General features: G+C 33.8%; 2 protein-coding genes across 4 annotated transcripts in view; one reads left to right on the forward strand and one right to left on the reverse strand.

Annotated features, from left to right (window-relative positions):
- Positions 1-18,152: 18,152 nt before the first annotated feature.
- LOC117616139 (prefoldin subunit 1) lies at positions 18,153-20,897 on the reverse strand. The gene is made up of 6 exons (XM_034345362.1): positions 20,784-20,897; positions 20,647-20,700; positions 20,440-20,545; positions 20,313-20,319; positions 20,107-20,191; positions 18,153-18,533 (listed from the first exon to the last, which is right to left on the reverse strand). The coding sequence occupies exons 1-6, from the start codon at positions 20,805-20,807 to the stop codon at positions 18,420-18,422; spliced, it is 390 nt and encodes a 129-aa protein (XP_034201253.1). The 5' UTR covers positions 20,808-20,897; the 3' UTR covers positions 18,153-18,419.
- Positions 20,898-22,411: 1,514 nt separating this feature from the next.
- The window catches only part of LOC117622395 (probable serine/threonine-protein kinase PBL17), a 5,558-nt gene continuing 3,995 nt past the window's right edge, over positions 22,412-23,974 (forward strand). Inside the window, exon 1 of one of the 3 annotated variants that reach the window (XM_034353064.1) lies at positions 22,412-23,097. In XM_034353064.1, coding sequence (XP_034208955.1) covers positions 23,034-23,097 — 64 coding nt within the window. In that variant the 5' untranslated portion in view covers positions 22,412-23,033. Of the gene's footprint in view, positions 23,110-23,974 lie in introns of all 3 variants that reach the window. The other 2 variants (XM_034353055.1, XM_034353071.1) reach the window with 2 other exon arrangements.

Below are 23,974 nucleotides of genomic sequence, written 5' to 3' on the forward strand. Positions count from 1 at the left end.
ACAATTCTACTGCAGTTTTGTGTGGCCAAAACAAATTCAATGGTTCGACATTTTCGAACACAGCAGGGATGATTGCAAGTTTTGTACGTGGATTGTCAAAACTGGAGGTCCATGTATGTTCAATTATACCTCTCAGAGCTTTGATCAATGTCATCCCTGGAACAAGAAAATTTGATGTGCATATTACAACTTGATCAAGGGTTGCTCTAAGTTGTGTTCTAGTTTTCCATTCATGAATAAATGTTTTCTTTTGACTTCTCTTTTTCTCTTTTTTTTCCCTAAGTGTGTGACATCTTAGATATATCCATTAGGATTTGGAAATGGGTGAAGTTTATGTTGATTAATCTATATATATAAAGCAAAAAACAGAGAATGGTGGAACATTCAAAATGCCAGAAAATGCTCTTGGTTAATTCAAACATTAAGAATTGAAATTATCAATTAAATGAGGATAATATGATAAATTCATTTTTTTAACTTAAAAAAATTAAAATTAAAAACAAAATCAGATAAAAGGTCCAACTTTTTTAAAACATAACTATTCATGTTATCTTTTCTTAATTCTAAAAATAAAATAAATAAGGACGGTGACAACAACGAGGATGGTGATGGTCATTTCGAAGTTAACGTGGCAGTGACAACGATATAAAAATAGAATTTTAAAAGAAATATATACAATCTTCTTTTTGTTAGAAAGAAGGAGATTGATTCATTAATCATGCAAAAGAAACATCAGCAGCCAAACGAGTAGCATCCCACCTAATCTTCAACTTTGGTACCATTGTTGTCCTTGTTGCAGTCACCCAACCCACCGCCAGTACCAAGCAGCATATATTGTGGATTTAGCAACGAGGAAGATGTGCGGGTTGGGTCCAAAGCCCTCCATCTTTCTTGTTCGAGTTTTCGTAGTTGATGATCTTATAAGTCCAAAGCTGAGAGTCAGATCTGGTTTTTCGCACTAGTTTCATTAATCATTATGTCTATTAAGTTTTTTTCTAATCATGAAGTTTATTTGGGTTGGTGAATTGCTCTTTCTTGTTTGCACTCCAAAAGATACAGAGAAGATATGTCATGGCTCGAGACATCGTGAAAAAAAATTAAGGAAAAAAACTGATGTTAGGGATTACATAGATGAGTATACATCCCTTGCATCGGATTTTTTTTTTTTTTTTTTTTTCATGTAAGGTCAAATGATGGTGTAAAAAAAAATTCGTTTTGTAAAAATTCGTAAAATGATGGTGAAATATAGTACTACCATTAAAGGAGGTTAGGCTTCTCCAACCATTTTATCTTAAATTCAAATTTTCTTCCTTAAAAAGTTAATTATTTGAGTTTTTTCAAGACTCAAACTGTTTTTTTCCCCAACCCTATCAAACTCAAATTTTAACAGACATGCAACTTTATTAAACTATTTAAGAATGGTTTAATTTATTTTTTTTTTTTTAAATGGATATTTTTTTTCTTCATTTAATCTTTTTAAAATAACATTTTCATAATTTTTTTTATTTTTAAAAAATTTGACCTAAACAAATTGAAATTTCAAATATAATTTTATTATAACCATCAACTATAATCCATGAAGGACTTAAAATGGCATTTGATGAATTGAATTGCATCCATTTGGACTGGGGGACAAAAAAGTAATGACGAGCAGTACTTGGGGCTTCCTTCTGAGGATTCAGAGGATGATGACTATAATCCTTATGCTCCAGATGTCAATGAGGATGTTAAGCAGGAAAGTTCAAGTTCTGATTTTACATTGGACTCTGAGGATCTTGGAGCTGCTCTTGATGATAATATTATGTCTTCCGAAGATGTTGAAGGTCCCAAATCAACGTCATTGGATGATAGTAAGCCTCATAGAGGCTCTGGCGAACAAAGTTCCAGACGCGGGCAAAAGAAACATTCTTTAAAAGATGAGTTTTTCTAAATGGTCTTTATAAATATTAAGTCTTTAGAGAAACATTTTAAGTCTACAAGGGGCACACTGTAATCTTTAGAGAAACATATTAAGTCTTTAGAGAAACATATTAAGTTTTTTTATAAATATAAAGAAACATTTTAAGTCTACAAGGGGCACATTGTAATCTTTAAATGGTCTTTAGAGTTTTTCTAAATATTATTTTTCTGATTTAGCTCTCTGTATTTGTATGATCAATAGCAAATTTAAGCAGAAAGTGACTATGCGCGACTCGAGATATGATCAATTATAATTTATTTATTTAATTGAGAATTTGATATGCATTTTGATTAGATTAATTGAGATGCATTTTGATTAGATTAATTGGTATTGATTTTGGTTAGATTAAGAGCATTTGAAATAGTTTTTTTTAAAGAGCTTTTATCCTTTTAAAAATTGCACCTCCGCTGAAAAATTTCTGGATCCGCCACTGCGCACAATACTTCAAATTAACCATACATGAATTAATATGAATTAGATTAATTTAAAATATTATTTTAACCGTTGGATCTTTCTTTTTTTTCTTTAAAATAGCGTGAATTTAATATGAATCGTTGATTTGAGTTACTAATGAAATTATAAATAAAATAAAAAGATTATGTTTGTATTGTTGCCATTGGATTCCAACGGCAACATCACTAGCTCTTGCCACGTGGCAAGACAACAGTTACAGCACAGCAGCAGCGGCGGGGCCCACAGATTCTTCCTTGCACATGGGCTGTGTCAGCCTTGAGTGGGTTCCACCAAAAAGTTTTCTAGTTCAGGTAATAGCTTGACTGGTATTTGGCCCCAAGTTTGAATTTTCCCAAATTATCCAAATTTTGGCATCTTACTTTTCTTGAATTGGAAGAGAAATTAGGCTATAATTTGAGATTATTTGAGTTTGGCCTCATAGATTGAAGATGGCCTTATGAAAGAGCTATAGAGCGGCAATGGAGGGTCTTCTTAGGTCGTGGCTGCGTTCAATGGATGAACGATGTCTATTGAAGATATAAAAATATCAAAGTTATATAAATTAATAAAAATTAACCAGATAAAATAAGATAAAATAAAATGAAGGATGTGGCAATGACTTGGATTGCTAGAGTTGGTATATATCTCCTCTAACAACTATCCATATTTATCGAGTGGCAAATATGGTAGCTAACAATTTAGCTGATCTTGGGCATCCGTATATGAACATTCATGTATTCTGTAATTTTACATATTATGTTCTTTTCAGATTAAAATTTCACTTGTATACAAGCATTTATAGTATATGAAATTTCCAAACAGAATTCTCTTTGTAATTGACATTCATTTATTAAAAAAGAAAAAAAAAAGCATTTATAGTATTCTACAACAAAAATAGAAATCTTGTCAATGAAAAGAAAATATATAACCTAGGAAAGAAAAAGGATGAATGGTATAACTTGGACAACTTTCATATTCTAACGAATATTAGGTATGTGTGGACGTCTCCGGAACACTCTTGCCCTATAAATTTCTACGCATCCCACACACAAAATGTGTCTCAACATACAAAAACACAAGCAAAGATGGAGCGATGGATCATCATCATATCGTTGATTTTTGCACTGATTACCATGTGTGAGGGTACTATTTGTGGAATTATCAATGGCTTGGTTCCAAAGTCGGATGTTCTCGTTCATTGTAAATCCAAAGAAGACGATCTTGGCGTTCACCTAATTCACTACAATGCTACCTATGAGTTTGAATTCAAGCCCAACATTTGGGGAACTACACAATTCTACTGCAGCTTTACGTGGCCATCCCGAATTGAATGGTTCGACATTTACAAACACCAGAGGGATGAACTGTTGTATTGTTTGTGGATGGTCAAGCCTGACGGTCCATGTAGGTACAATCGTGTCCTCAAGAGCTTTGCTGATTGGTATAAATGGAACAACAAAATTTGATGTGCGTATACGGCTGATGGTTGTTACAGTCTTGTCAAGGATTCCCCTAAGTTGTGTTCTAGTTATGCATCCACAAATTAATGTTCTTTTTTGGGATGAATTCATGAATTAATGTTTTTTTATAAGATTCGAAAGGATCTAAAAGTGAGTGAAGTTCATTAATAAGAAATAGAAATAAAAATGCAAGGGGCTGGCTAGTGCGTTATACCTCAGTTGGTTGAGTTTTTCTACCTCTACCAATGTGGACAAATGTTCAAAACTCCTTTATGTTGATTGTTTGTCCAAAAATGATCATTTCATAAAAACAAAAAACATAACAAAATGCAAATGACAACATAAACCTCAATGAATGTATGTGCAATCTAATCTCAAAAGAAAACTTTGTCATTTGTAGAATTTTTTTTATTTATAAAATAATCAATCTTTGAACGAAAAATCAACGGAAAGGGATTTTGTGAGAAAAAAATTAAAACCTTAGAGGGTGTTTGTGTAATTTCAAAAACTTCATGGAGTTTTGTAATAACACCGAAAACCTCAGAGGGTGTTATTATAAATAACTCTTTTTTAAAAAACAATATGCATTAAGAAAGAGATGGCAATTTTCCCTACTGATAAGGGTACCCTTACCGTGAAGACCCGTCTTCGTGGGGCTTCGACCCTAATTGGTTGGGTATGAAGGATAAAAAACAGGTATGGGGACGGATTCGGGGAATTTTCGTGTATGGTATTCGGGAAGAGGCGGGGTTGGTATTCTAATCCCCAACCCGAACCCACCTCGTTTAGATTTTATATATATGGTGATGCTACCTCTATAATGATGATCATGTCTTGGACATGTAGTTTTCACATGCATTAATATTTAATTTTTATTTAATAACAATTGAATTGATACATATCTTGTGTTCATAGTTTTTTTTTTTTTTAATCATTTAACAAAGTAATTTTTTATTGATTTTTTCATAATGGGGCGGGTCGGAGAACCCATTCCCCAATGAAGGTGGGGATAAAAAATCCCCAATTTGAATATTACGGGTATGAAGGCAGAAATGAGGGACGAAAATGAAAATGAAAATGACATACCCACCTCAAATTCAATCCATTATCATCCCTATAAGAAAACCACCAGTAGGCCTCACGTGGCCATTAGCCCCCCAAATATACAGTATTATCTATTCAGTTTGCTTTAACACTGTAAAAATATATTTGTTTTATTTAAAAAAAGAGAAGTTTTTTTCTTCTAGTCCCACCCCTAATTGGGAACTTATTCAAGGCTTCCATGCATAGTGGCAACCTATGTACACATTTTATTTTTCATTTTATTTTTCATTTTTGATAAATAATATTTGGATATAAAGCATATCACTCACCAATGAAAAAAGACAATAATGAAATATGAAACATTTATCATTAAATTTAATCTAATTAAACATATTTAACATAAATGTAAAATATAAATGAAATGCTAGATAAAATTATTTTGATTATATAAAATATTAAATATAACTCCATCAAATGACTTAAAATATTCGTGGGAGGAGTTTTGGGGTACTCTTTTTCCTTGACCGGATTTATTTGCTTTGGTTGGTTTTTATGGCAAGAAGTTAACGAGGCCACTCTATGGCTCCTCTTACTGTTGATTATTTTTTGGTGTACTTTGTGTTTGCTAGTTGCTAATGAAGTTACTCCATTGTATATAAATTACTTAAAATATTCATAACCTTTTCAATTACAATTACCTACACAATCAAAATAAGTATGAAATTTATTAGATTGAATTGTACTGGATTGATGAGATTCTCACAAGCAAATGCATCATTTAATCCAATCATTTCATTTTGGAAATTAGGGATCAATTCAGTCGGCCAAATCATTGAAACCAATTAAAATTAAATTGGATTGGATTGGATCAATCGATTTGGACAAATTGAATTGGATCTTGCACACCCGTAATATTGGAAATGACGTGGGACTAATTATTTAGTGTTCTTCTATTCTCCAAGATATTTGTGTATCTCCTCTCACAGTTATCCATTTTATCCAGCGGCAAACATGTTAGCTGCCAATTTAGCTGATCTTGACCATCAATATATAATCATTCATGTATTTTGTAATTTTTATTAGGTAATATTTCATGTGGCTTTTACCGTTTATTTCTCACTTTTATAGAGTATTTTACGTTTTGAGATTTATTATTGTGCTTAGATGACAAAACCCTCCTAAACCCCATAATATTCTTAATACCAAACCCTAGCCCCCTCTCCTATAAACCCTCCTAGAGCCGTTTTCATTTTGAGGGGGAGGGAGCCATTGTTCTTCCTCCCCTCTCCCTTCTCCCCTCTCCCCTCTTCTCTTCCTTCCTCTCTTCTTCCCTCATTCTCAGAGACAAAAGGTTTTCCCTATTTGTCTTCGTTTTGTTTATGATTTTTCTCTAACCATGACAGGTGGCTATGTCTCGGCCTCAGATCTCCACCACCATCCTTTTTGTGGTTTCTTTAAGTTACAGAGACTCTTGGGTTCTCTGTGTAGTTTTCACCTCTTCTTTTGTGAGAACTTTTCACCTCTCCTTTTGTGAGAGCTTTAAACCTCTCCTTCGTGATAGCTTTTCATCTCTCATTTGTAAGAGCTTTTCATCTCTCTTTTGTGAGAGTTTTATTTGTATTGTTGTGAGAGTTTTATTTGTATTGTTATGACTTGGTTTTTTCAAGCTTCATCTCTTTGTGGGTCCAAAGCCCTCCATCTTTCTTGTTCGAGTTTTCATAGTTGATGATCTTATAAGTGACTCAAATCTGGTTTTTTGTACTAGTTTCATGAAGTATTATGTCTATTGAAATTATTTTTTTGTCATGAAGTTTATTTGGGTTAGTGAATCTGTATTATTGCACTTTCTTCTTTGCACTCCAAAAGACACAGAGAAGATATGTCATGGCTCGAGACATTGTTAAAAAAAAAAAATTTAGGAAAAAAAACTAATGTTGGGGAATACATAGATGAATATATCCCTTGCATCGAAATTTTTTTTTTTTTTCATGTATGGTTAAATCTGATGGTGTTCAAAAAACTGGAGTTTGTTTTTCCTAAATTTTTCTGTAAAAGTTGTGCGAAGATGGTGACAGTAGTACGAAGGAGGTTATGGAGGAATTGTAGAGCAGCAATGGAGGGTGTTCTTAGGTCGTGGCTGCGTTCAATGGATGAAAGATGTCTATTGAAGATATAAACGTATAAAAGCTATATAAATGAATACAAATTACCCGAATAAAATAAGATAAAATAAAATGGAGGATGTGGCACATAACTTGGATTGCCAAGTCATATGTCATGCTGTTAACACAAAGTTAAGAGTTAGTGCCCGTAGCATCAGTATTCAGTGTTCTTCTATTGTCCAAGATATTTGGTATCTGCTCTCACAACACAACTATCCATATTTATCGAGTGGCAAATATGGTAGCTAACAATTTAGGGCCATCCATATATAAACATTCATGCATTCTGTAATTTTACATCATATGTTCTTTTCAGATTAAAATTTCACTTGTATACAAGCATTTATAGTATATGAAATTTCCAAAGAGAATTCCCTTTGTAATTGATATATTCATTTATAAAAAAAGGCAAAAAAAGAGAGAAGCATTTATAGTATTCTACAACAAAAATATATATCTTGTCAATGAAAAGAAAATATATAACCTTCCTAGGAAAGAAAAAGGATGAATACTATAACCTGGACAACTTTCATAGTATTTATTGTTGATGAGGTATGTGTGGATGTCTCCAGAACACTCTTGCCCTATAAATTTCTGCGCATCCCACACACTAAATGTGTGTCAACATACAAAAATACAAGCAAAGATGGAGCGATGGATCATCATCATATCGTTGCTTTTTGCACTGATTACCATGTGTGAGGGTAGTGGTAGACAACAAGTTTGTGGAATTATCAATGGTTTGGTTCCAGAATCGGATGTTCTTGTTCATTGTAAATCCAAACAAGACGATCTTGGCGTTCACCTACTTCACTACAATGCTCTCTATGAGTTTAAATTCAAGCCCAACTTTTGGGGAACTACACAATTCTACTGCAGCTTTACGTGGCCATCCCGAATTGAATGGTTCGACATTTACAAATTCAAGAGGGATGCAGGGAAGTTTTGTTACTGGATGATCAAGCCTGATGGTCCATGTAGGTACAATAGTCTCAGCAAGAGCTTTGATAATTGCTATAAATGGAACAAAAAAATTTGATGTGCGTATACGGCTGATGGTTGTTACAATCTTGTCAAGGATTCCTTTGAGTTGTGTTCTAGTTATGCAGCCACGAATTAATGTTCTTTTTTGGGCTGAGTTCATGAATTAATGTTTTTGTTTTATAAGATTCGAAAGGATTCGAAAGGATCTGAAAGTGAGTGAAGTTTGTATTCATTAATAAGAAATAAAAATGCAAGGGGCTGGCTGGCTGGTGCGGTATACGTCTGTTGGTTGTGCTTTTCCACCTCCATCAATGTAGACAAAGGTTCAAAACCCTTTTTTGTTGATTGTTTGTTCAAAAATGATGATTTAATAAAAACAAAAAACAAAACAAGACTTATGCAAATGACAACATAAATCTCAATGAATGTATTTGCAATTTAATCTCTAAGGCGAACTTTGTCATTGTAGAATTTTTTATATATAAAATCATCAATCTTTGAACGAAAAATCAATGAAAATAAGTTTTGTGAGAACAATTTAAAACTTTAGAGGGTATTTATATAATTTTTAAAATTTTAAGAAATTTTGTGATAACACCAAAAATCTCATAGAGTGTTACTATAAATAACTTTTTTTTTTTTAAAGCAATATGCATTAAGAAAACCACCGATAGGCCTCACGTGGCCTGCCCCCCAAATGTACAATATTTCTATTCAGTTTGCTTTAACACTTTAAAATATATTTATTATTTTTACAAAAAAAGATGTGTTTTTTTCTTCTAGTTCACCCCTAATTGGGAACTTATTCAAGGCTTGCGTACATAGTGGCAACCTATGTACACACTATATTTTTCATTGTTGATAAATATTTCGATATAAAGCATATCACTCACCAATGAAAAAAATACAATAATGAAATATGAAACATTTATCGTTAAGTTTAATCTAATTAAATATATTTAATATAAATATAAAATATAAATGAAATGCTAGACAAAATTATTTTTGTTATATAAAATATTAAACATAACTCCATCAAATGACTTAAAATGTTCTTTGGAGGAGTGGTGATACTCTTTTTCCTTGACTGAATTTATCTTCTTTGATTTTTTTTTGTGGCAAGAATTTAATGGGGCCACTCTATGGCTCCTCGTACTTTGTGTTTGCCTGTTGCTAATGAAGTTATTCTATTGTATAAAAATTACCTAATACAAGAAACAGACTAAATACAAGAAAAACTGGGATTAGACAAACGTAGCAACCAAAAAACTAGAGACCACCTAAAATGATCAATTTAGCAACAAATTTAAACAGTACAAACAACACATATGAAGCATAAACTCATAAAATTATTTACACAATATTTAACATACATTTAAACAAAAGGAAAACAAGGATGACAAGTAGATATGCAACATAAAAGGGAAACAACAACAAAAATTCACGGCATAAAATTCGAAAAACGGATTTGCTTCAAAATACAAAACAAACAATAACTATTATTTTAGTCAACTTATTAGTGAAATCTTAACAAAAAAAAGTATCCTTGAAATAATCTAGTGGCAGGATTTTAAGTAGGGATGGCAAAAATCCCCGTAGGGGCGGGTTCCCGTCAGGTCCCCGATCCTAACAGGAGGAGATTTCGGGGTTAAATGGGTATCGAGTACGAGGATCTCCGAATTTGAAAAATCCCCAATGCGTATGGGGAGGGGATGGTATTGGCGTCCCCATCCCCAAACTCGACCCGAAAATATATATGTTTATATTTAAATAAATAAATATAATATTTATGTTTAACCCTAAGTTAACTTCCCTCTCCTAATTCTTCCTAATTTTCTATGGAATTTCATATTAATGTGATTTTGAATAGTTGAGTTGAATTTAATAGTTAATTTGGATGTGTTGAATGATAATTTCATATCAAACTTAATGTTAAAATGTATGATAAATATTTTTTTATGCAAAAAAATTTGAGGATTCGGGGCGAGTATGGGGGATAGTCTCCCGACGGGGACGGGGACGGGGATTCCCCGAAACCTAATAAACGGGGGTTCGGGGACGGGGGCGGGGATAGAGAGCGGGGATGGGGATGGTATTGTCATACCCGGCCCCTACCCGACCCGTTGCCATCCCTAATTTTAAGTATAATGCATGCAATATAGATGCATGAGAGAAAGCTTACGAGAGTGAAGCAGAAAAAGATAGAGTTTGAACTACACCAAGAAAAATATTACCTAATAGTTTAAATACAAATTGTCAAACAAAGTAGGGCAAATATTCAAATATGCTCATATATACTCATATATTATTATTCTTCTTCAATATGGATGTATTTATAAAGAAGTACAACCCTAAAATAAAATAAGAAATAAATCCAAATTACAATAGAAAATAAATCTAAATTATAATAGGACTAGATAAATGGGTAAGAAATCAAAATCCTAACATAATAAGGAAACAAAATCCTAACTAAGTAAGGACTCGCCAACACAAATTACAATGCAGCTTTTGGAAACTATATATATGATATCTCCTCCATGGATTTCTGTAATTTTACATCTTATGTTATTTTTAGATTAAAATTTCACTTGTGTGGTAATAGAATATGATGAGGATTCTCTTCTTGACCAAAAAACAAGAAGAAAAAAAATTTATAGTATTGTACCCAAAAAAAAATATATATATATATATATATCTTGTCAATGAAAAGATATAACCTATGAAAGAAAAAGGATGAATATATTAGGTATGTGTGGATGTCTCTAGAACACTCCTGCCCTATAAATTTCTACGCATCCCACACACTAAATGTGTCTCAACATACAAAAATACAAGCAAAGATGGAGCGATGGATCATCATCATATTGTTGATTTTTGCACTCATTACCACGTGTGAGGGTACGTATGACTTGTGGAATTATCAATGGTTTACTGAATCCAAAGTCGGATGTTCTCGTTCATTGTAAATCCAAAAATGACGATCTTGGCGTTCACCAACTCCAGTACAATGCTAGCTTTGAGTTTCATTTCTCGCCCAACTTTTGGGGAACTACACAATTCTACTGCAGCTTTGTGTGGCCATCCCGAATTGAATGGGTCGACGTTTACAAACACAAGAGGGATGCATTTGATTTATGTTTGTGGATGGTCAAGCATGATGGTCCATGTAGGTTCGATCATGGCCACCAGAGCTTTGATGATTGCTTTAAATGGAACAACAGAATTTGATGTGCGTATACGGCTGATGGTTGTTACAGTCTAATCAAGGATTCCTCTCAGTTGTGTTCTAGTTATCCATTCATGAATTAATGTTCTTTTTTGGTCTGAGTTCCATGAAGTAATGTTTTTTTAATAAGAATCGAAAGGATTTAAAATTTAGTGAAGTTTGTGTTCATTAATAAGAAATAAAAATGCAAGGGGCTTGGAGTGTAATATATCTCAACTGGTTGAGCTTTTCCATCTTCATTCATGTGGGCAAAGGTTCGAAATCTTTTTTTGTTGTTTGTTTGTCCAAAAATGATTATTTCATAAAAGCAAAAAAAAAAAAAAAAAACTTATGCAAATAATAAAATAAATCTCAACGAATGTATGTGCAATTTAAAACTTTAGAGGGTGTTCGTGTAATTTATAAAACGTCATGGGGTTTTGTGATAACACCAAAAACCTAAAAGCAATATGCATTAAGAAAAGAATGATGCTATTTCCATCACTGTCCTATTTCTCCACCCACATTATCTTCAAAATTCTCAAGCCCCCCCAAAATACAACTTTTTGTGGAAGAAAAGTAAACTGTATCCCTATTTGTTTTTCTCTATTTTCTTGTTGTACCCCTTATTTCAATTCAAAATATTAAATTCACAAAATTGTAAAGCCTCGATCCAGAATAAGGAATATTCCCGAATCAAGGTACGTGAATTGAACGAAATAAAATAAAAAATTGAAAATTTGGTTTAAATACATTTCCCTTATAAAAATAAAAATAATTTTACAAGTGTACAAGATATAAATAACAATTTATCACTCTTAACTAATCCAACTTGTCCAATTTAGTCCTTGTCTTGCCATCGATCTGAAAAACAAAATAAGTAAGGTATGAGCAAACCACTGCTCAATGCGCAGACTATATAATATGCAAGTCAAGCAATGTCATTTTACACTCTAGAAAATTTAATAAAAAATACGTCATCCAAATCATATCACATCATTACTTCATATCTTGGTTATCTTTCACAAATTGTACCCAGCACGTGACCTCTATCGGCCTCACTATCCAATGTCCCCATTTGGTACATTTATCCTTCAAATACTCCGTCACTGAAGTTCTCATGTTCCATGAATAGTACGTACTTCACAAAAACTCCAACAACAAAAAATTGTATGAAATATTGCACAAATTAGACATGCTTGACTTGAAAATATAGAGAGATTTGTAAATAGAATAAATCCATGATTTTCACATTTATCACAAATAAGAACTTTTAGAACACATTACATAACCCACACACCTTGATAATGATAATTATGAAATCTTGCAAGACAAACCGACATGTTCTCCATCTTGTTTCTCTCTTTCTCTCTTCTTCTTCTTCTTCTTCTTCCACCAATGATATCATAAGAGAATATGTGACTCATTCATTTCCACCAACGATATCATAAAGGAATATGGGACTCATTCATTTCTACTAATGATATCTTAACACAACTTGTCACTACTACAAAAAATGAAATAGACGACGGGGATCCACCGTCGTTGTGATGCTTTGAAAACCATCGTTAAATCAACAGCCATCTTTTAAAGTATCAAATTACGACAGCTTTTTACTGTCATTATTTATCCATAAAGACGATGGTTTTTAGTAATGACCGTCGTTGTTCTGATGTAAAGACGACAGTCTTTTGTTAAAAACTATCGTTGCTTATGGGTAAAGACAACAATTTATTAAAAATTGTCGTCATTTATGGGTAAAGACGTTGGTATTTTGTTAAAAAGTTGTTGATTGTATATAAAGATGACGGTATTGTTTTAAAAACGGAGACAGTATTGTGTTAACATCGGTCATTATTGATTATATGTATAGACAACGATTTTTCCAATAAAACCATCATTTTATTATCTAAATATGACGTCTAATAAGTTCCCAAGTTGTCACATTTTAGTTTTTTATTTCCTATGATTCTATACAATGATTTTAACTAGAAAGCCAAATATAATGCTTTATTAACGAATATATACACTCAAAAATAATTTCTTTCATAAAACTTGAAGATTCAATAGTTATTACATAGTCAACCAATCTTTATTCTATTACATACATACTTCCTACCTATAATTAGAAATAAAGGAGCTCACAAGTTCTACTAATTTGATCTGAACTTCATCAATTTATTCTTAGGTTGACTTAGCTCTACCTTCTTGCACATTTTTCAAGTTGTTGTATTCCCCTCCCCTGTAATAACATCAGCAACGGCATGTCCTTCTACAAGACTTTTGTCTTTGCGTTCTCTTCTAGTGCCTGTAAATTTAGAATCTTCTGCCAACATGACAAAGAGAACATGGCAGTTTCATGATTCAAAAGTCGGTTGGGTAAAACTTACATACTAAACTCAAAGGTACGAGTGAATTTCATTAATAAACATAAAAAGATACACACAGTCAGGGGGGACATAATGAGCCCTACCCTTAAATGCATCTCTATTTATAAATAAGAGTTCAACAAATACAAAATCTAAAACTAAAATCTAAAGTAAATGCAATGCAATACAAAACAACACTATTTAAATCTAAAATTTAACCCTAAGAGGCTTGGAACTCTTAAATTCCTCAATTATTGATAAATTATTGATATTATTAGCAAACTCTCTTTCAACGTGGAGGAACATACAATCAGTAAGAAATTCATTAACTAAGGTGCTTCAAAGTCGATTCTTAATAAACTCATTCATGAGAAAGCTCGTTCTGTTATTGCTGTAAAAATAGGAAGAGTCAACACTAACCGAATCAACTTGTCAAGGAAAATGTAGTTTTCTGCCAAAGTTGTTTCCACCGATTGTTGACATAACTGAGGAAGAGTAGTGGTTTTCTTAAAGCAAGGAAGGTGATGTATATCATTTTGAAAATACTTGAGCTCTGTTTCTAAAGCTTTCAACTCATGTGGATGGAAATCAGCATGATAGAATTTCTTAGCAAGTTTACATATATGCTCAATATTGAATGACTTGAAGGAATTACGAGGATCCTATAGAATACTCAATTTTAAATTAAAACTATAATTAAAGATATATAGCAAATGAGAGAATGAGAATAATACCCTGTTGGTGACAAAAGAAGATGAGAAGATGTTGTTGCCAAGTTGCCCACCCAAGATAATAGAAAATGTAGCCAATAGAGGGAGAATTTGACACCACACAACCAACCCCCCACACCACCCCCCCCCACCCCCCGGCCCCCGGGTCTGGTAGTGAAGAGAGAGAGAAACAAGAAGTCTAATTGCCAAAGAGAAGGAAAGAAAAGATGATGGGCAACATATGAGTAGGGTTTGTTTTTAATTCTTTTTATTTTTGAACTAGGCTTACAACACAAGTAGGTTTTATTTTATAGAAAAAAATTTGGGCTGGGCAGGCACCCAGCCTGCCCTGTGCACAGCCCCGCCACCGTTGTGCTGCGACAAGCTATCAAATGTGATGTGAAACCCAGGCACCTCAATCCATGAACACTGTGCTGGGGTGGTTTTGTTTTCTGAACATAATAAGCATAATTAAGTACATTCATTAGAGCAATTTAGTAGTGTGCTCTCATGACATGACTGAGAAATATAAACAGAGGTTAAATCATCCGTCTACAGCTAGTGAACACACAACTACAAGATTCTAAATGGCATCATACTGCAGGCGGTTTCTTGACATCTAAGCATTTAAACTAGGAAGTGTACCAGCTCAGCTTCAAAGTACACTTCTAAAAATGCTGAGAGCAATTGCGTCATACGTACTGAAAAATTTCAAGGTTATCACAGAATTTACCCAGTGATAACAACAAGGATTCCACCATAAACTGCACAAACAGCAGTTGATGAGATTTGTTTAGCGCAACCCAACAAAAATGCATATCAACAAAATTTTCAAATGAAAAAGTAAAGGAACAAGCAGAGTTGCATACCTTGTATGGTCATGCTATTTATTATTTGTTTCTTTGACACAAAGAACTTAACTTAGAAATTAAGAACCAAAACTAAATTAACAAGAACAATGCTATAAAATTTAGAAAGGGAAAAGGGAACATGCAAAACAAAAACATCAAACCATATTTAAAAATAAAAATACACTGGCAATCAGCAGCACATCTAGAGAAAGCAAAACCAAGCAAGAAACTTGGGAAGACACATAAAACCCAATAGTATATATTTTCAGGTCGCTGTCAACAGAACAATAAAGGGAATTACAATTTACACCGTGTAGCATGGTAGTTGTCAATAACTGAGAATATCCTCATAAAAATCATGGCGTTTGTTCAGTTCATCTACTGAAAGAGAAGCATATTTTAACTAAGATAATGTCTCTGAAAAATATTAGATTGGAAATAACAAAGAAATACTAAAAACTTACAAAAACCAAACGCATAGACCTTCAAAAATATTAGTTTTGCATATTCCTTCCAACTCTGGGCAGCGACTAATTCGATGTCGTCTCTGCTCTGCACAGACCAACTCTGGCTGCTAAGCGGCCAATTTGTTTTTTCTAAAAACCGTCGGTGTTTTGTTTTTAAAAAGAGATATTTAGTGATATACCCATTTCTAGCACTAATATTATAAATAAACCTTACACAATTGAATTCCTATAAACAAACCCAAAAAATGATAGCTAGCCTTATTGAATTTAATATTGATTATTAAATTACTTTGATGCCCTATTGAGTGCTTTGGGTATTTTTATGAGATTTTGGGGTTGGGCTTGTTTTAAGAAATTGATGGCAGTTTTGTAATTTATAAGAAGTTAAAAGCTTTTTTGTTATGTTGTAAATGGGCTTTGGGTGTGTTTCGAAAGTCCATTTTATATAGGGTATTTTTATAATTTGGGCCCCCATATTGGGTATAATAGTGAATCTCCCTTTTAAAAAAGGGGTGTAGCCAGGCGGCTATATTACGGTTTTTTATTTAAAAACTAGTATAGCCGGGCGGCTATACGATTTTTTACACGTGTGGGGCCAACGCCAGGCAGGTGGTCCTTTTTTTATTGTTATATAGTAGTACAGCCGGCCGGCTATACTATTTTTTACACGCGGCGAAATGGGCGCTACGCTCCAGGCCGGCTCTCCTTTTTTTTAATATATAGGATAGCCGAACGGCTATACTAGGAATTTTTATAATAAAAATAGTATAGCCGCGCGGCTACACTACATATTTACTGGAAAATAGTATAGCCGGTCGGCTATACGGTTTTTACACGTGGCAAAGCGGGCTCAGGCGCAGGCAAGTCTTTTTTTTATAAATAGTATAGCTGCGCAGCTAGACTACAGTTTTTATTATTAAAAAATAGTATAGCCGCGCGGCTATACACGGGATATTTTTTTAAAAAAATAAAATAAAAAAAGGTATAGTTCTTTACTGGGGTCCTTGTTTATATAAATAGTATAGCCGATTGGCTGTACTCTTTACATAAATTAATTTATTTACAAAATTTCTCTTCTCAATATCTGCTTTAGAGATGTCAAAACTAGCAAATTAATATCTATAAAGTATAAACTAATGCAACTAGTAGGGTCTTCTTCTTTTTTTTTCAAATAAATAGTATAGCCGTGCAGCTATAGGAGTATATTTCTCTTTGATTTTAAAAAAAAAAAAAATTTAAAAACTGTGGCAGCACATTTTTTACTTAAAATAACTTGTAAAATGGTATGGCATCCACCATATATCGGAAAATAAAAACATTTATTCCCATCCCCTAGGTTATTTTTAGTTATTTGCCTCTATTCATGGCAGCTCCGATCTCTTGGAACACAGGGGTTCAAGAGACTGTGATCACCCAGTTGGATGTAACATCCAACGGTTCAAAAAAGTTTCTTAAAAGAAGTGCAAGAGTGAGTGAACCGTTGAATTTACATCCAACGGTGAATGACTACAAATCTCTTAGACCCTTATAATCCAAGAGATCGGAACTGCTATTCATGTTACTCTAATACGTAATTTTAGACGTTTTCTTTCATAATTGAACTCTCTTTTGCCCTATAAATAAATATATAGGCAGCACCCCTCAAACTCAAGGCCTCTCTCTCACATCCGAACACACAGAGATATGAAGCAAACGATAATATTGTTGGTTTTTGCACTCAGTATCACCACCATCTGTGAGGCTTATTCTTTTTTTGTTTCAACGGACGTAAAAATTATCAATGCTTTGGGCCCACAGACGGATCTGAACGTTCATTGTAGATCTAAGAATGATGATATAGGGTTGCACAATCTCCACCATGAAGACAACTTCCAGTTTCATTTCAGACCAAACTATTGGAGGAGCACCAAATTCTACTGCAGCTTCAAATGGTCTGACCAATTTCATTGGTTTGACATTTTCATACACAACAGGGACGATTGCAAGCATTGTACATGGATGATCAAATCTGGAGGGCCATGCAGGTACAATGATGAAACTGAAAGTTTCGACAAATGCTACCTTTGGAACGACAAGGGAGACTCAAATTGAGAGGGCATATGACATCAAAGTTTTATCAAGGGTTGCTTCAAGTTTTGTTCTAGTTTTCTTGTTCTTAGCATCTCACCAACCTGATTTTTGCACTACCGGTTGACCCGGGTTGTGAATACGGTTATCGGTAAACAATTGACTGACCGGTAGAGCAAAAAATCACGTATTTGCATTCACACCTGAAGCAAACTCTAGTTCAGATGAGTATGTATAGGAGGGAAGGCAAGGACTAGACATACAGAAGGTCCTAGAGCAATGGATTCAGTTATCATCATGATGAAGATTGGAACCAACACTATATTTAATGTTTTGTTTGCCAAGACAAGAAGCTTTAAAACTATTTAAGTCAGGTAGAGCATCAACATAATCCCTTCCAAAATTGTTATCTTGCTCTTGTAAATCATCAGCCTAATATTCAGTAATGCAAAATAGATACACGAGGATAAGCAATTTAATAAATACATAGAGAACTTGCATAAGTATCTTCATAAATTAAAGCAGGTTACCTATAATACATCCACCACTAAATAAGAAAAGCGTACCCTTATGGTAAAACAAGGTGGCGAGTTGCGAGGAAAACGGATCGATTCTACAAATTTCTTGTGTTGGTCCAAATGGAAAACAAAACAAAATAACTGCAGAAAACTTTCAAGAATTCAGAAGTTACATTACACTCATGGACATTATCTGACGAGCAAGACCTGGATCTTGGTTCAACAGCTCCCTCAGGTTGTTCTCCACCTCTGCAACCTGTTTCTCGATATATTCCTTTGAGATCTGTCCAAAGCACAAAAGAAATAATTTTACTTCGGCCGAAGTCCAGAAGAGAAAATGTTTCATCTTAAAAGTACCATGTAAACATGATCTTCACATTATTTTTCTTCAGAAACAGAAGCACTTATTTTATTTTATCCATAAAGATTAAAAGTACAAACATAGGACAAGCTACACTAGAACACATGCAATGTCTCCACCAACCAGCAACTAACAACAAAAATGTCTAAAACAAACTCAAAAGCATTTCATAACAGCTCAGCATAAATATGAAAAAATATGAAAAAATAGAAAATCCCAGCAAATTGAAGCCTACAATGATGCCCAAAAGCACATTATCCCACAAACGCTCCACTTCCTCACCCCTATAACTTTCCGAAAAAATGTGTTTCATTCAATTTATAGCCATTGCACAACAATTCCACAAAGTTCTTGCTCTTTTCCCCTCTCCAAAAGCAAAATGTTTTTTTTTTTCCACAAACAAAGAAACGCAGAAATTTGGGAATCACCCACAACACAAGTCATGAACCTCATCTTGACTTAAGCCTCAAATCTATGCTTGATTAACTAACGAAAATTATCAATAGGTTGGACTAGCACTTTTGAGGTGAAGACAAGTCAGGGGGGAAGGATTAGCACAGTTCAGCTCACTCGTAAAAAGAAGTGTTTTTTGGCATTTCCTACAATTTTGAAATTAAAAATTAAAAATTAAAGACAATGGAATACTACTTTATTAGGAGCTTTATCTCTCAAAATTAGTTCAATAATTTGAACCTCTCTATCATAAATAGGATAAAATTATCTTCTTAAGCCTTACAACCCAAGTAGTTGTTTTGGTTAAATCTGACAAACAAAGCTGTAGAGTTGTATCAGTTAAAAAATCTCCACCTTCCTAAAACGACAAAGATTAGTACTAGATGTCCATGTCTTAGGGATTGAAAAATTTTCTTAAAAGTGCAAGGCAATATTTTTCCATCTACAAATTTGGAAAATTGTATTTAGACACATTATTAGGACATAATTATAACAATGTTCCCACTCTTTCCTAGTTATTGCATCAGTCTTCTGTTCACTGTCATGACTAACAATATTATATAAAGCTTCATAGCAAATCCTTCTAAGGTTTTTACTTTCACATGTCTCAACTTGACAGATTCAACTGAAACAAAGTCTAACAATGTAAAAGAAAGTTACGAAAAACTAAAAATTCAAGATTATGGGATATTAAAAGGTTTTTTATTTTTTGGATACTTGATATTAAAAGGATTATAAGTTGTCAGCGGAGTCTGGAGAATACAGAAAAGAACTCGTCAAGGTAATATAAGTTTGGATACTGGGGCTATGGATGAGGTAGAGCTGGTTTCTTCAAGTCCATGCACATGTGGCGGGATATTTTGAATTTTATAAATGAAACAAATTTTATCGAGTATTAAACATCTAAACTTTCTAGAGGTATCTCTAAGAAGGTTAATTGAATATATTTACTTTGTTCCACAAAGAAACAGAACAAATGGTGTAAACACACTACAAAGAATGAAAAGAGACCATCATAATTCACAAGAAAGTGGAGATAGACCTGCAGTGAGGCAATTGCACTCTCACTGTCCTTGAGCTTCTGTTCCTGTTCATTCACCAACACTGACTTGGGCTCTAAAACAAACCTGGCCACCATGAGCAACGAGTTTATCAGAGTATGTCATATATGTATCGGACAACTCATAAATCAACAAGACCTGAATTCCATCTAATTTTCATGCTTAAAAGAGGCAATGCAGAACTCACGTTCTCCCTGCAAAACAGATTAAAACCCAAAAAAAAATCATCAAAATTAAATCCCAACATCCCAAAAGAAAATGGATCTCAAATTAAATTTGACAATTGAGGCAATGGGTTGATTGAAATGAAGTACCTATAGATTTGTAAGTATTTGCATCATCAGATAAAGGCCGCAGCTCCTCCAGGGTTAGAAAAGCACGCTTCTTTTCTCCTTCTTTGTTCCTCATCTGCGTCTGCACCTGAAACCCATCTCAATTCTCACTGGATAAGTTAACTTTTTCATCATGTATATTTATATTGACATTAATCATATACATAAATAAATAAATAAGGTAAAGACCTGCTTCAGTTTCGCAGTGAGCTCAATCATGCGACCTTGAATCTCAAAGAATGCCTATAAAAATTTGACTATCCTGGTAAATAGCAGCAACCGAGAGAATATGGAAAACCAAGAGACAAAGAGAAAGAAGGACTTACAGCTCTGTTGGCTTCGTCGGCCATTTTCACAAGATTGATTCTTTCGACCTATTGCTCTCAGAGCTTGACGGATGCTGAAATCTGAACTCGTCAGTGACTTGGTATGGGTTTTTGGGTATTGGGTCGGGTTTGGCCCTCAAAAGCCCAAATTATTAATTAAGCCCAGTAATTCTTAGATAGTGGGTCGGGTTTGTTATTTATTCAACATGCAACCAAACATGCATTCTGTTCTTGCATTTATTAACCCAATAATCAAGCATCCATCTCAATATTATAAAATAATGACACGTGGAACAATGTTATTGGTGGTAAAAATGAGAACGTCCTAATTACTAATGCTCTTTTAATCATGTTAGTGATTACAGGAATGATGTAATTGTCCTTAATCACATATGATTGATTGTTCAGTGAAATAATTATACATACGTTCTTTTAATCATGTTAGTGATTAGAGGAGTTTAGAACCATAATCAAGTAATTCTCCTAAATCACATATGATTGATTGGTTAATGACCAACTATGCAAACATATTATAGACTGAGCAAAATTTCTTTTTACACCGTGAAACCCATTTTTACCCTCACACCACCATCGCCAGCCTCCCCTATCGCCCGTGCCATCACTCTCATCCTATCTAATAGCATTTTCACCCATTCTTTTTTGTCATGGCAAAAGGGGACCTAGGTTCCAAAAAATACACACACCAAGAAAAAATTGTAATGGCAAGAAGTGGGCCTCATGAAACTAGGCAAGACTTGCTTGGGTTGTTGCTGACGTCATGCTGACCTAGCCATGCTCTTCACCTCCTACTCCAAAATTCATACAAATTCATCTCCTCATGTCTCATGTGAATATCGGTTGCCATGGTAATGGGTGGGAATGCATTAAAAATTAAAAAAAAAAAAAACTAAGGTAGACACTATTTACATAACTACCTTTGTCTTCATTTACCTTTTACCATGGCAGATGAGTGGAAGTGCTCTGAAAGGGTACATGAGACTCACATTACTTACTATACAAATTAAGTAAGCTTAGAAACTATGATTGTGGGGTGTCACATTACGTAGTATACAAATTTAGTAGATTTAGCAATTATCATTGTGGGGTCTAGATGTCCAATAAACAATGACAAGTCGTCTCCAATTAGATGTAGCAAACAAGGTAAAAAGGAATATGCTAAACAAACACTTGAGTCCAAAAACAAGGAAAGTGACATGGTAGCTGATCCGCCTAAATGTTTTTTTTTTTTTCTTTCTGGGAAGTCTTTTGGTAATTGTGGTTTAGACTTCTGTTTTTTTTGGTTTTGGTCATAGTGGTTTAGACTTTGAGGACTACGAAGTCTTTAAAAAAAAAGAAACATTATTGCGTTCAGTGTGTGTTGTTTAAAATTACTGTCTTCCTCAAGACCAAAAGTAAATAAAATTAGTGCCTTTTTTCCACACCAAAAATAAAAATTAGTTTTTTTTCTACACCAAAAGAAAAAAAAAATTAGTGTATTTTCAACGAAACTAGTTCCTTGTTTGGTCTGACAAAGACTTGGGAAAAATAATAGAATGATAGAANTGTGCAAGTGGTTGAACGGAGTGGCAATAAAAAACGTACCAAAAGACCAAAAATACTCATAATTCCCTCTTTGAATTTTGATTGAAAATTTGACACAGCCAAAATAAAACCCCGCAAAAAACCAAAAATCCCAACTTTCAAGATTTTTTTAGCGGAAACAGAGCAAGGCACACAGAGATTTCTGAGAAAGGAAAGCAAAGACCAAAGAAGCCATTGGATTTGAAGATTAAGCCAAGAAAGGTTTTGGGTTACGTCTGGTTTGGCGCTTTCTTCGCCCCAATGCCCTCAACCTTAACCAAACAACTGGACGAAATCTCTCTCTCTCTTCGAAAAATAACTTACCTTCTCTCCATTTTACTACTATCTCTCTCTTCCCTTTATTTATCTTCTCTTTTATTCTAACTCTGAGTGGCTTTCTGGTAGCCCAAAACGAAACAAAAACAGATACACAAAATTTTTCCTCCGTTTCCCGGCGACCCACATCGGAAGTTCACATCTTTGCTCCGACCCAGATCGAATCCGGACCCGAATACCAAGCCACCAACCCCGCATTGACAATTGCGATGAACCCACAATAGAAATGCATGTGGGTCATTAAGCGTGTCAGTTGTCAATGATAAAAGTTGGAGGAAGTGGTTGAAATGTAAAGCCGGATTCGGGTGCGGATACGGGTTTGTTTTCAGATTCATGGGGATTTGTTTCAGTTCTGAAAAGCAGCGGCATTCCAATTGTAATCAGACGAGCCCACCAGGTATTATATCATGTATGAATATATTTTGCTTCACATTTAATTATGCATTAATTTCCTATCAAATAAATGATTAAAATGGGTAATCATTAATCTGTATCTAATGTTTCTTATTAGCTTTGAATGCATTTGGAGTTTTGGGACCTTTTATTTCGATTAATAAAATTTGTGATCTTATGTTGGTTTCCTTCCAAATGTATGATCACAACGGAAATTATGCACAGTTATGGGGGAAGGGAAAAAATTGGGTGTTCTTGCATCATATCTTGTGAAAAATCAAAGTTTTCAGTTTTTACCTTTTGTCATTTGTCACATTTTCTAACCAGGTGACTGGATTTGAAGCATTTATTGGAGTTTGTATATGTGAGTAAATGTGTGCCACACATAGTTTTTTTTTTTTTTTTGGTGGACATCTTTGATGTTGGAGTACATTTTATTTTTTTTCTTACTGGTGTGCTTCCGAAGGCATTAAGTTTTGATACATGAAATTAGCAGGTTGTTGAATTTCTTTTGTACTTCTTAAATATAGTTCTGATATATGTGAATGTTTATGACAGTTATTTTATAGCATTCTATGCATTTATTGCGGCCAATATGTTTCTGTTCTTCAGTTTCGATATTTTCAACTTTTTAAATGGTGTGTTGTGGTTGCTGAATACCGGTTATTATAATGAATTTTCATGAGAGTATTGTTGAGAAGCAACCAGCAAGAAACATATTCCTTCTATGGTAGGCTAGTGGCTAATTTTAAAAACATTTCTATACTATTTAGTAAGTGAAATATATAAAACATAATCCGGATTATGCCAATCACTTATTCTACTGGATCGGATCTTACGGAGCCTGTTCATATCATACACGACATGATCGGGTAGTGATG

The sequence above is a fragment of the Prunus dulcis genome, chromosome 1 (assembly GCF_902201215.1).
Source record: "Prunus dulcis chromosome 1, ALMONDv2, whole genome shotgun sequence".
NCBI lineage: Eukaryota > Viridiplantae > Streptophyta > Magnoliopsida > Rosales > Rosaceae > Prunus > Prunus dulcis.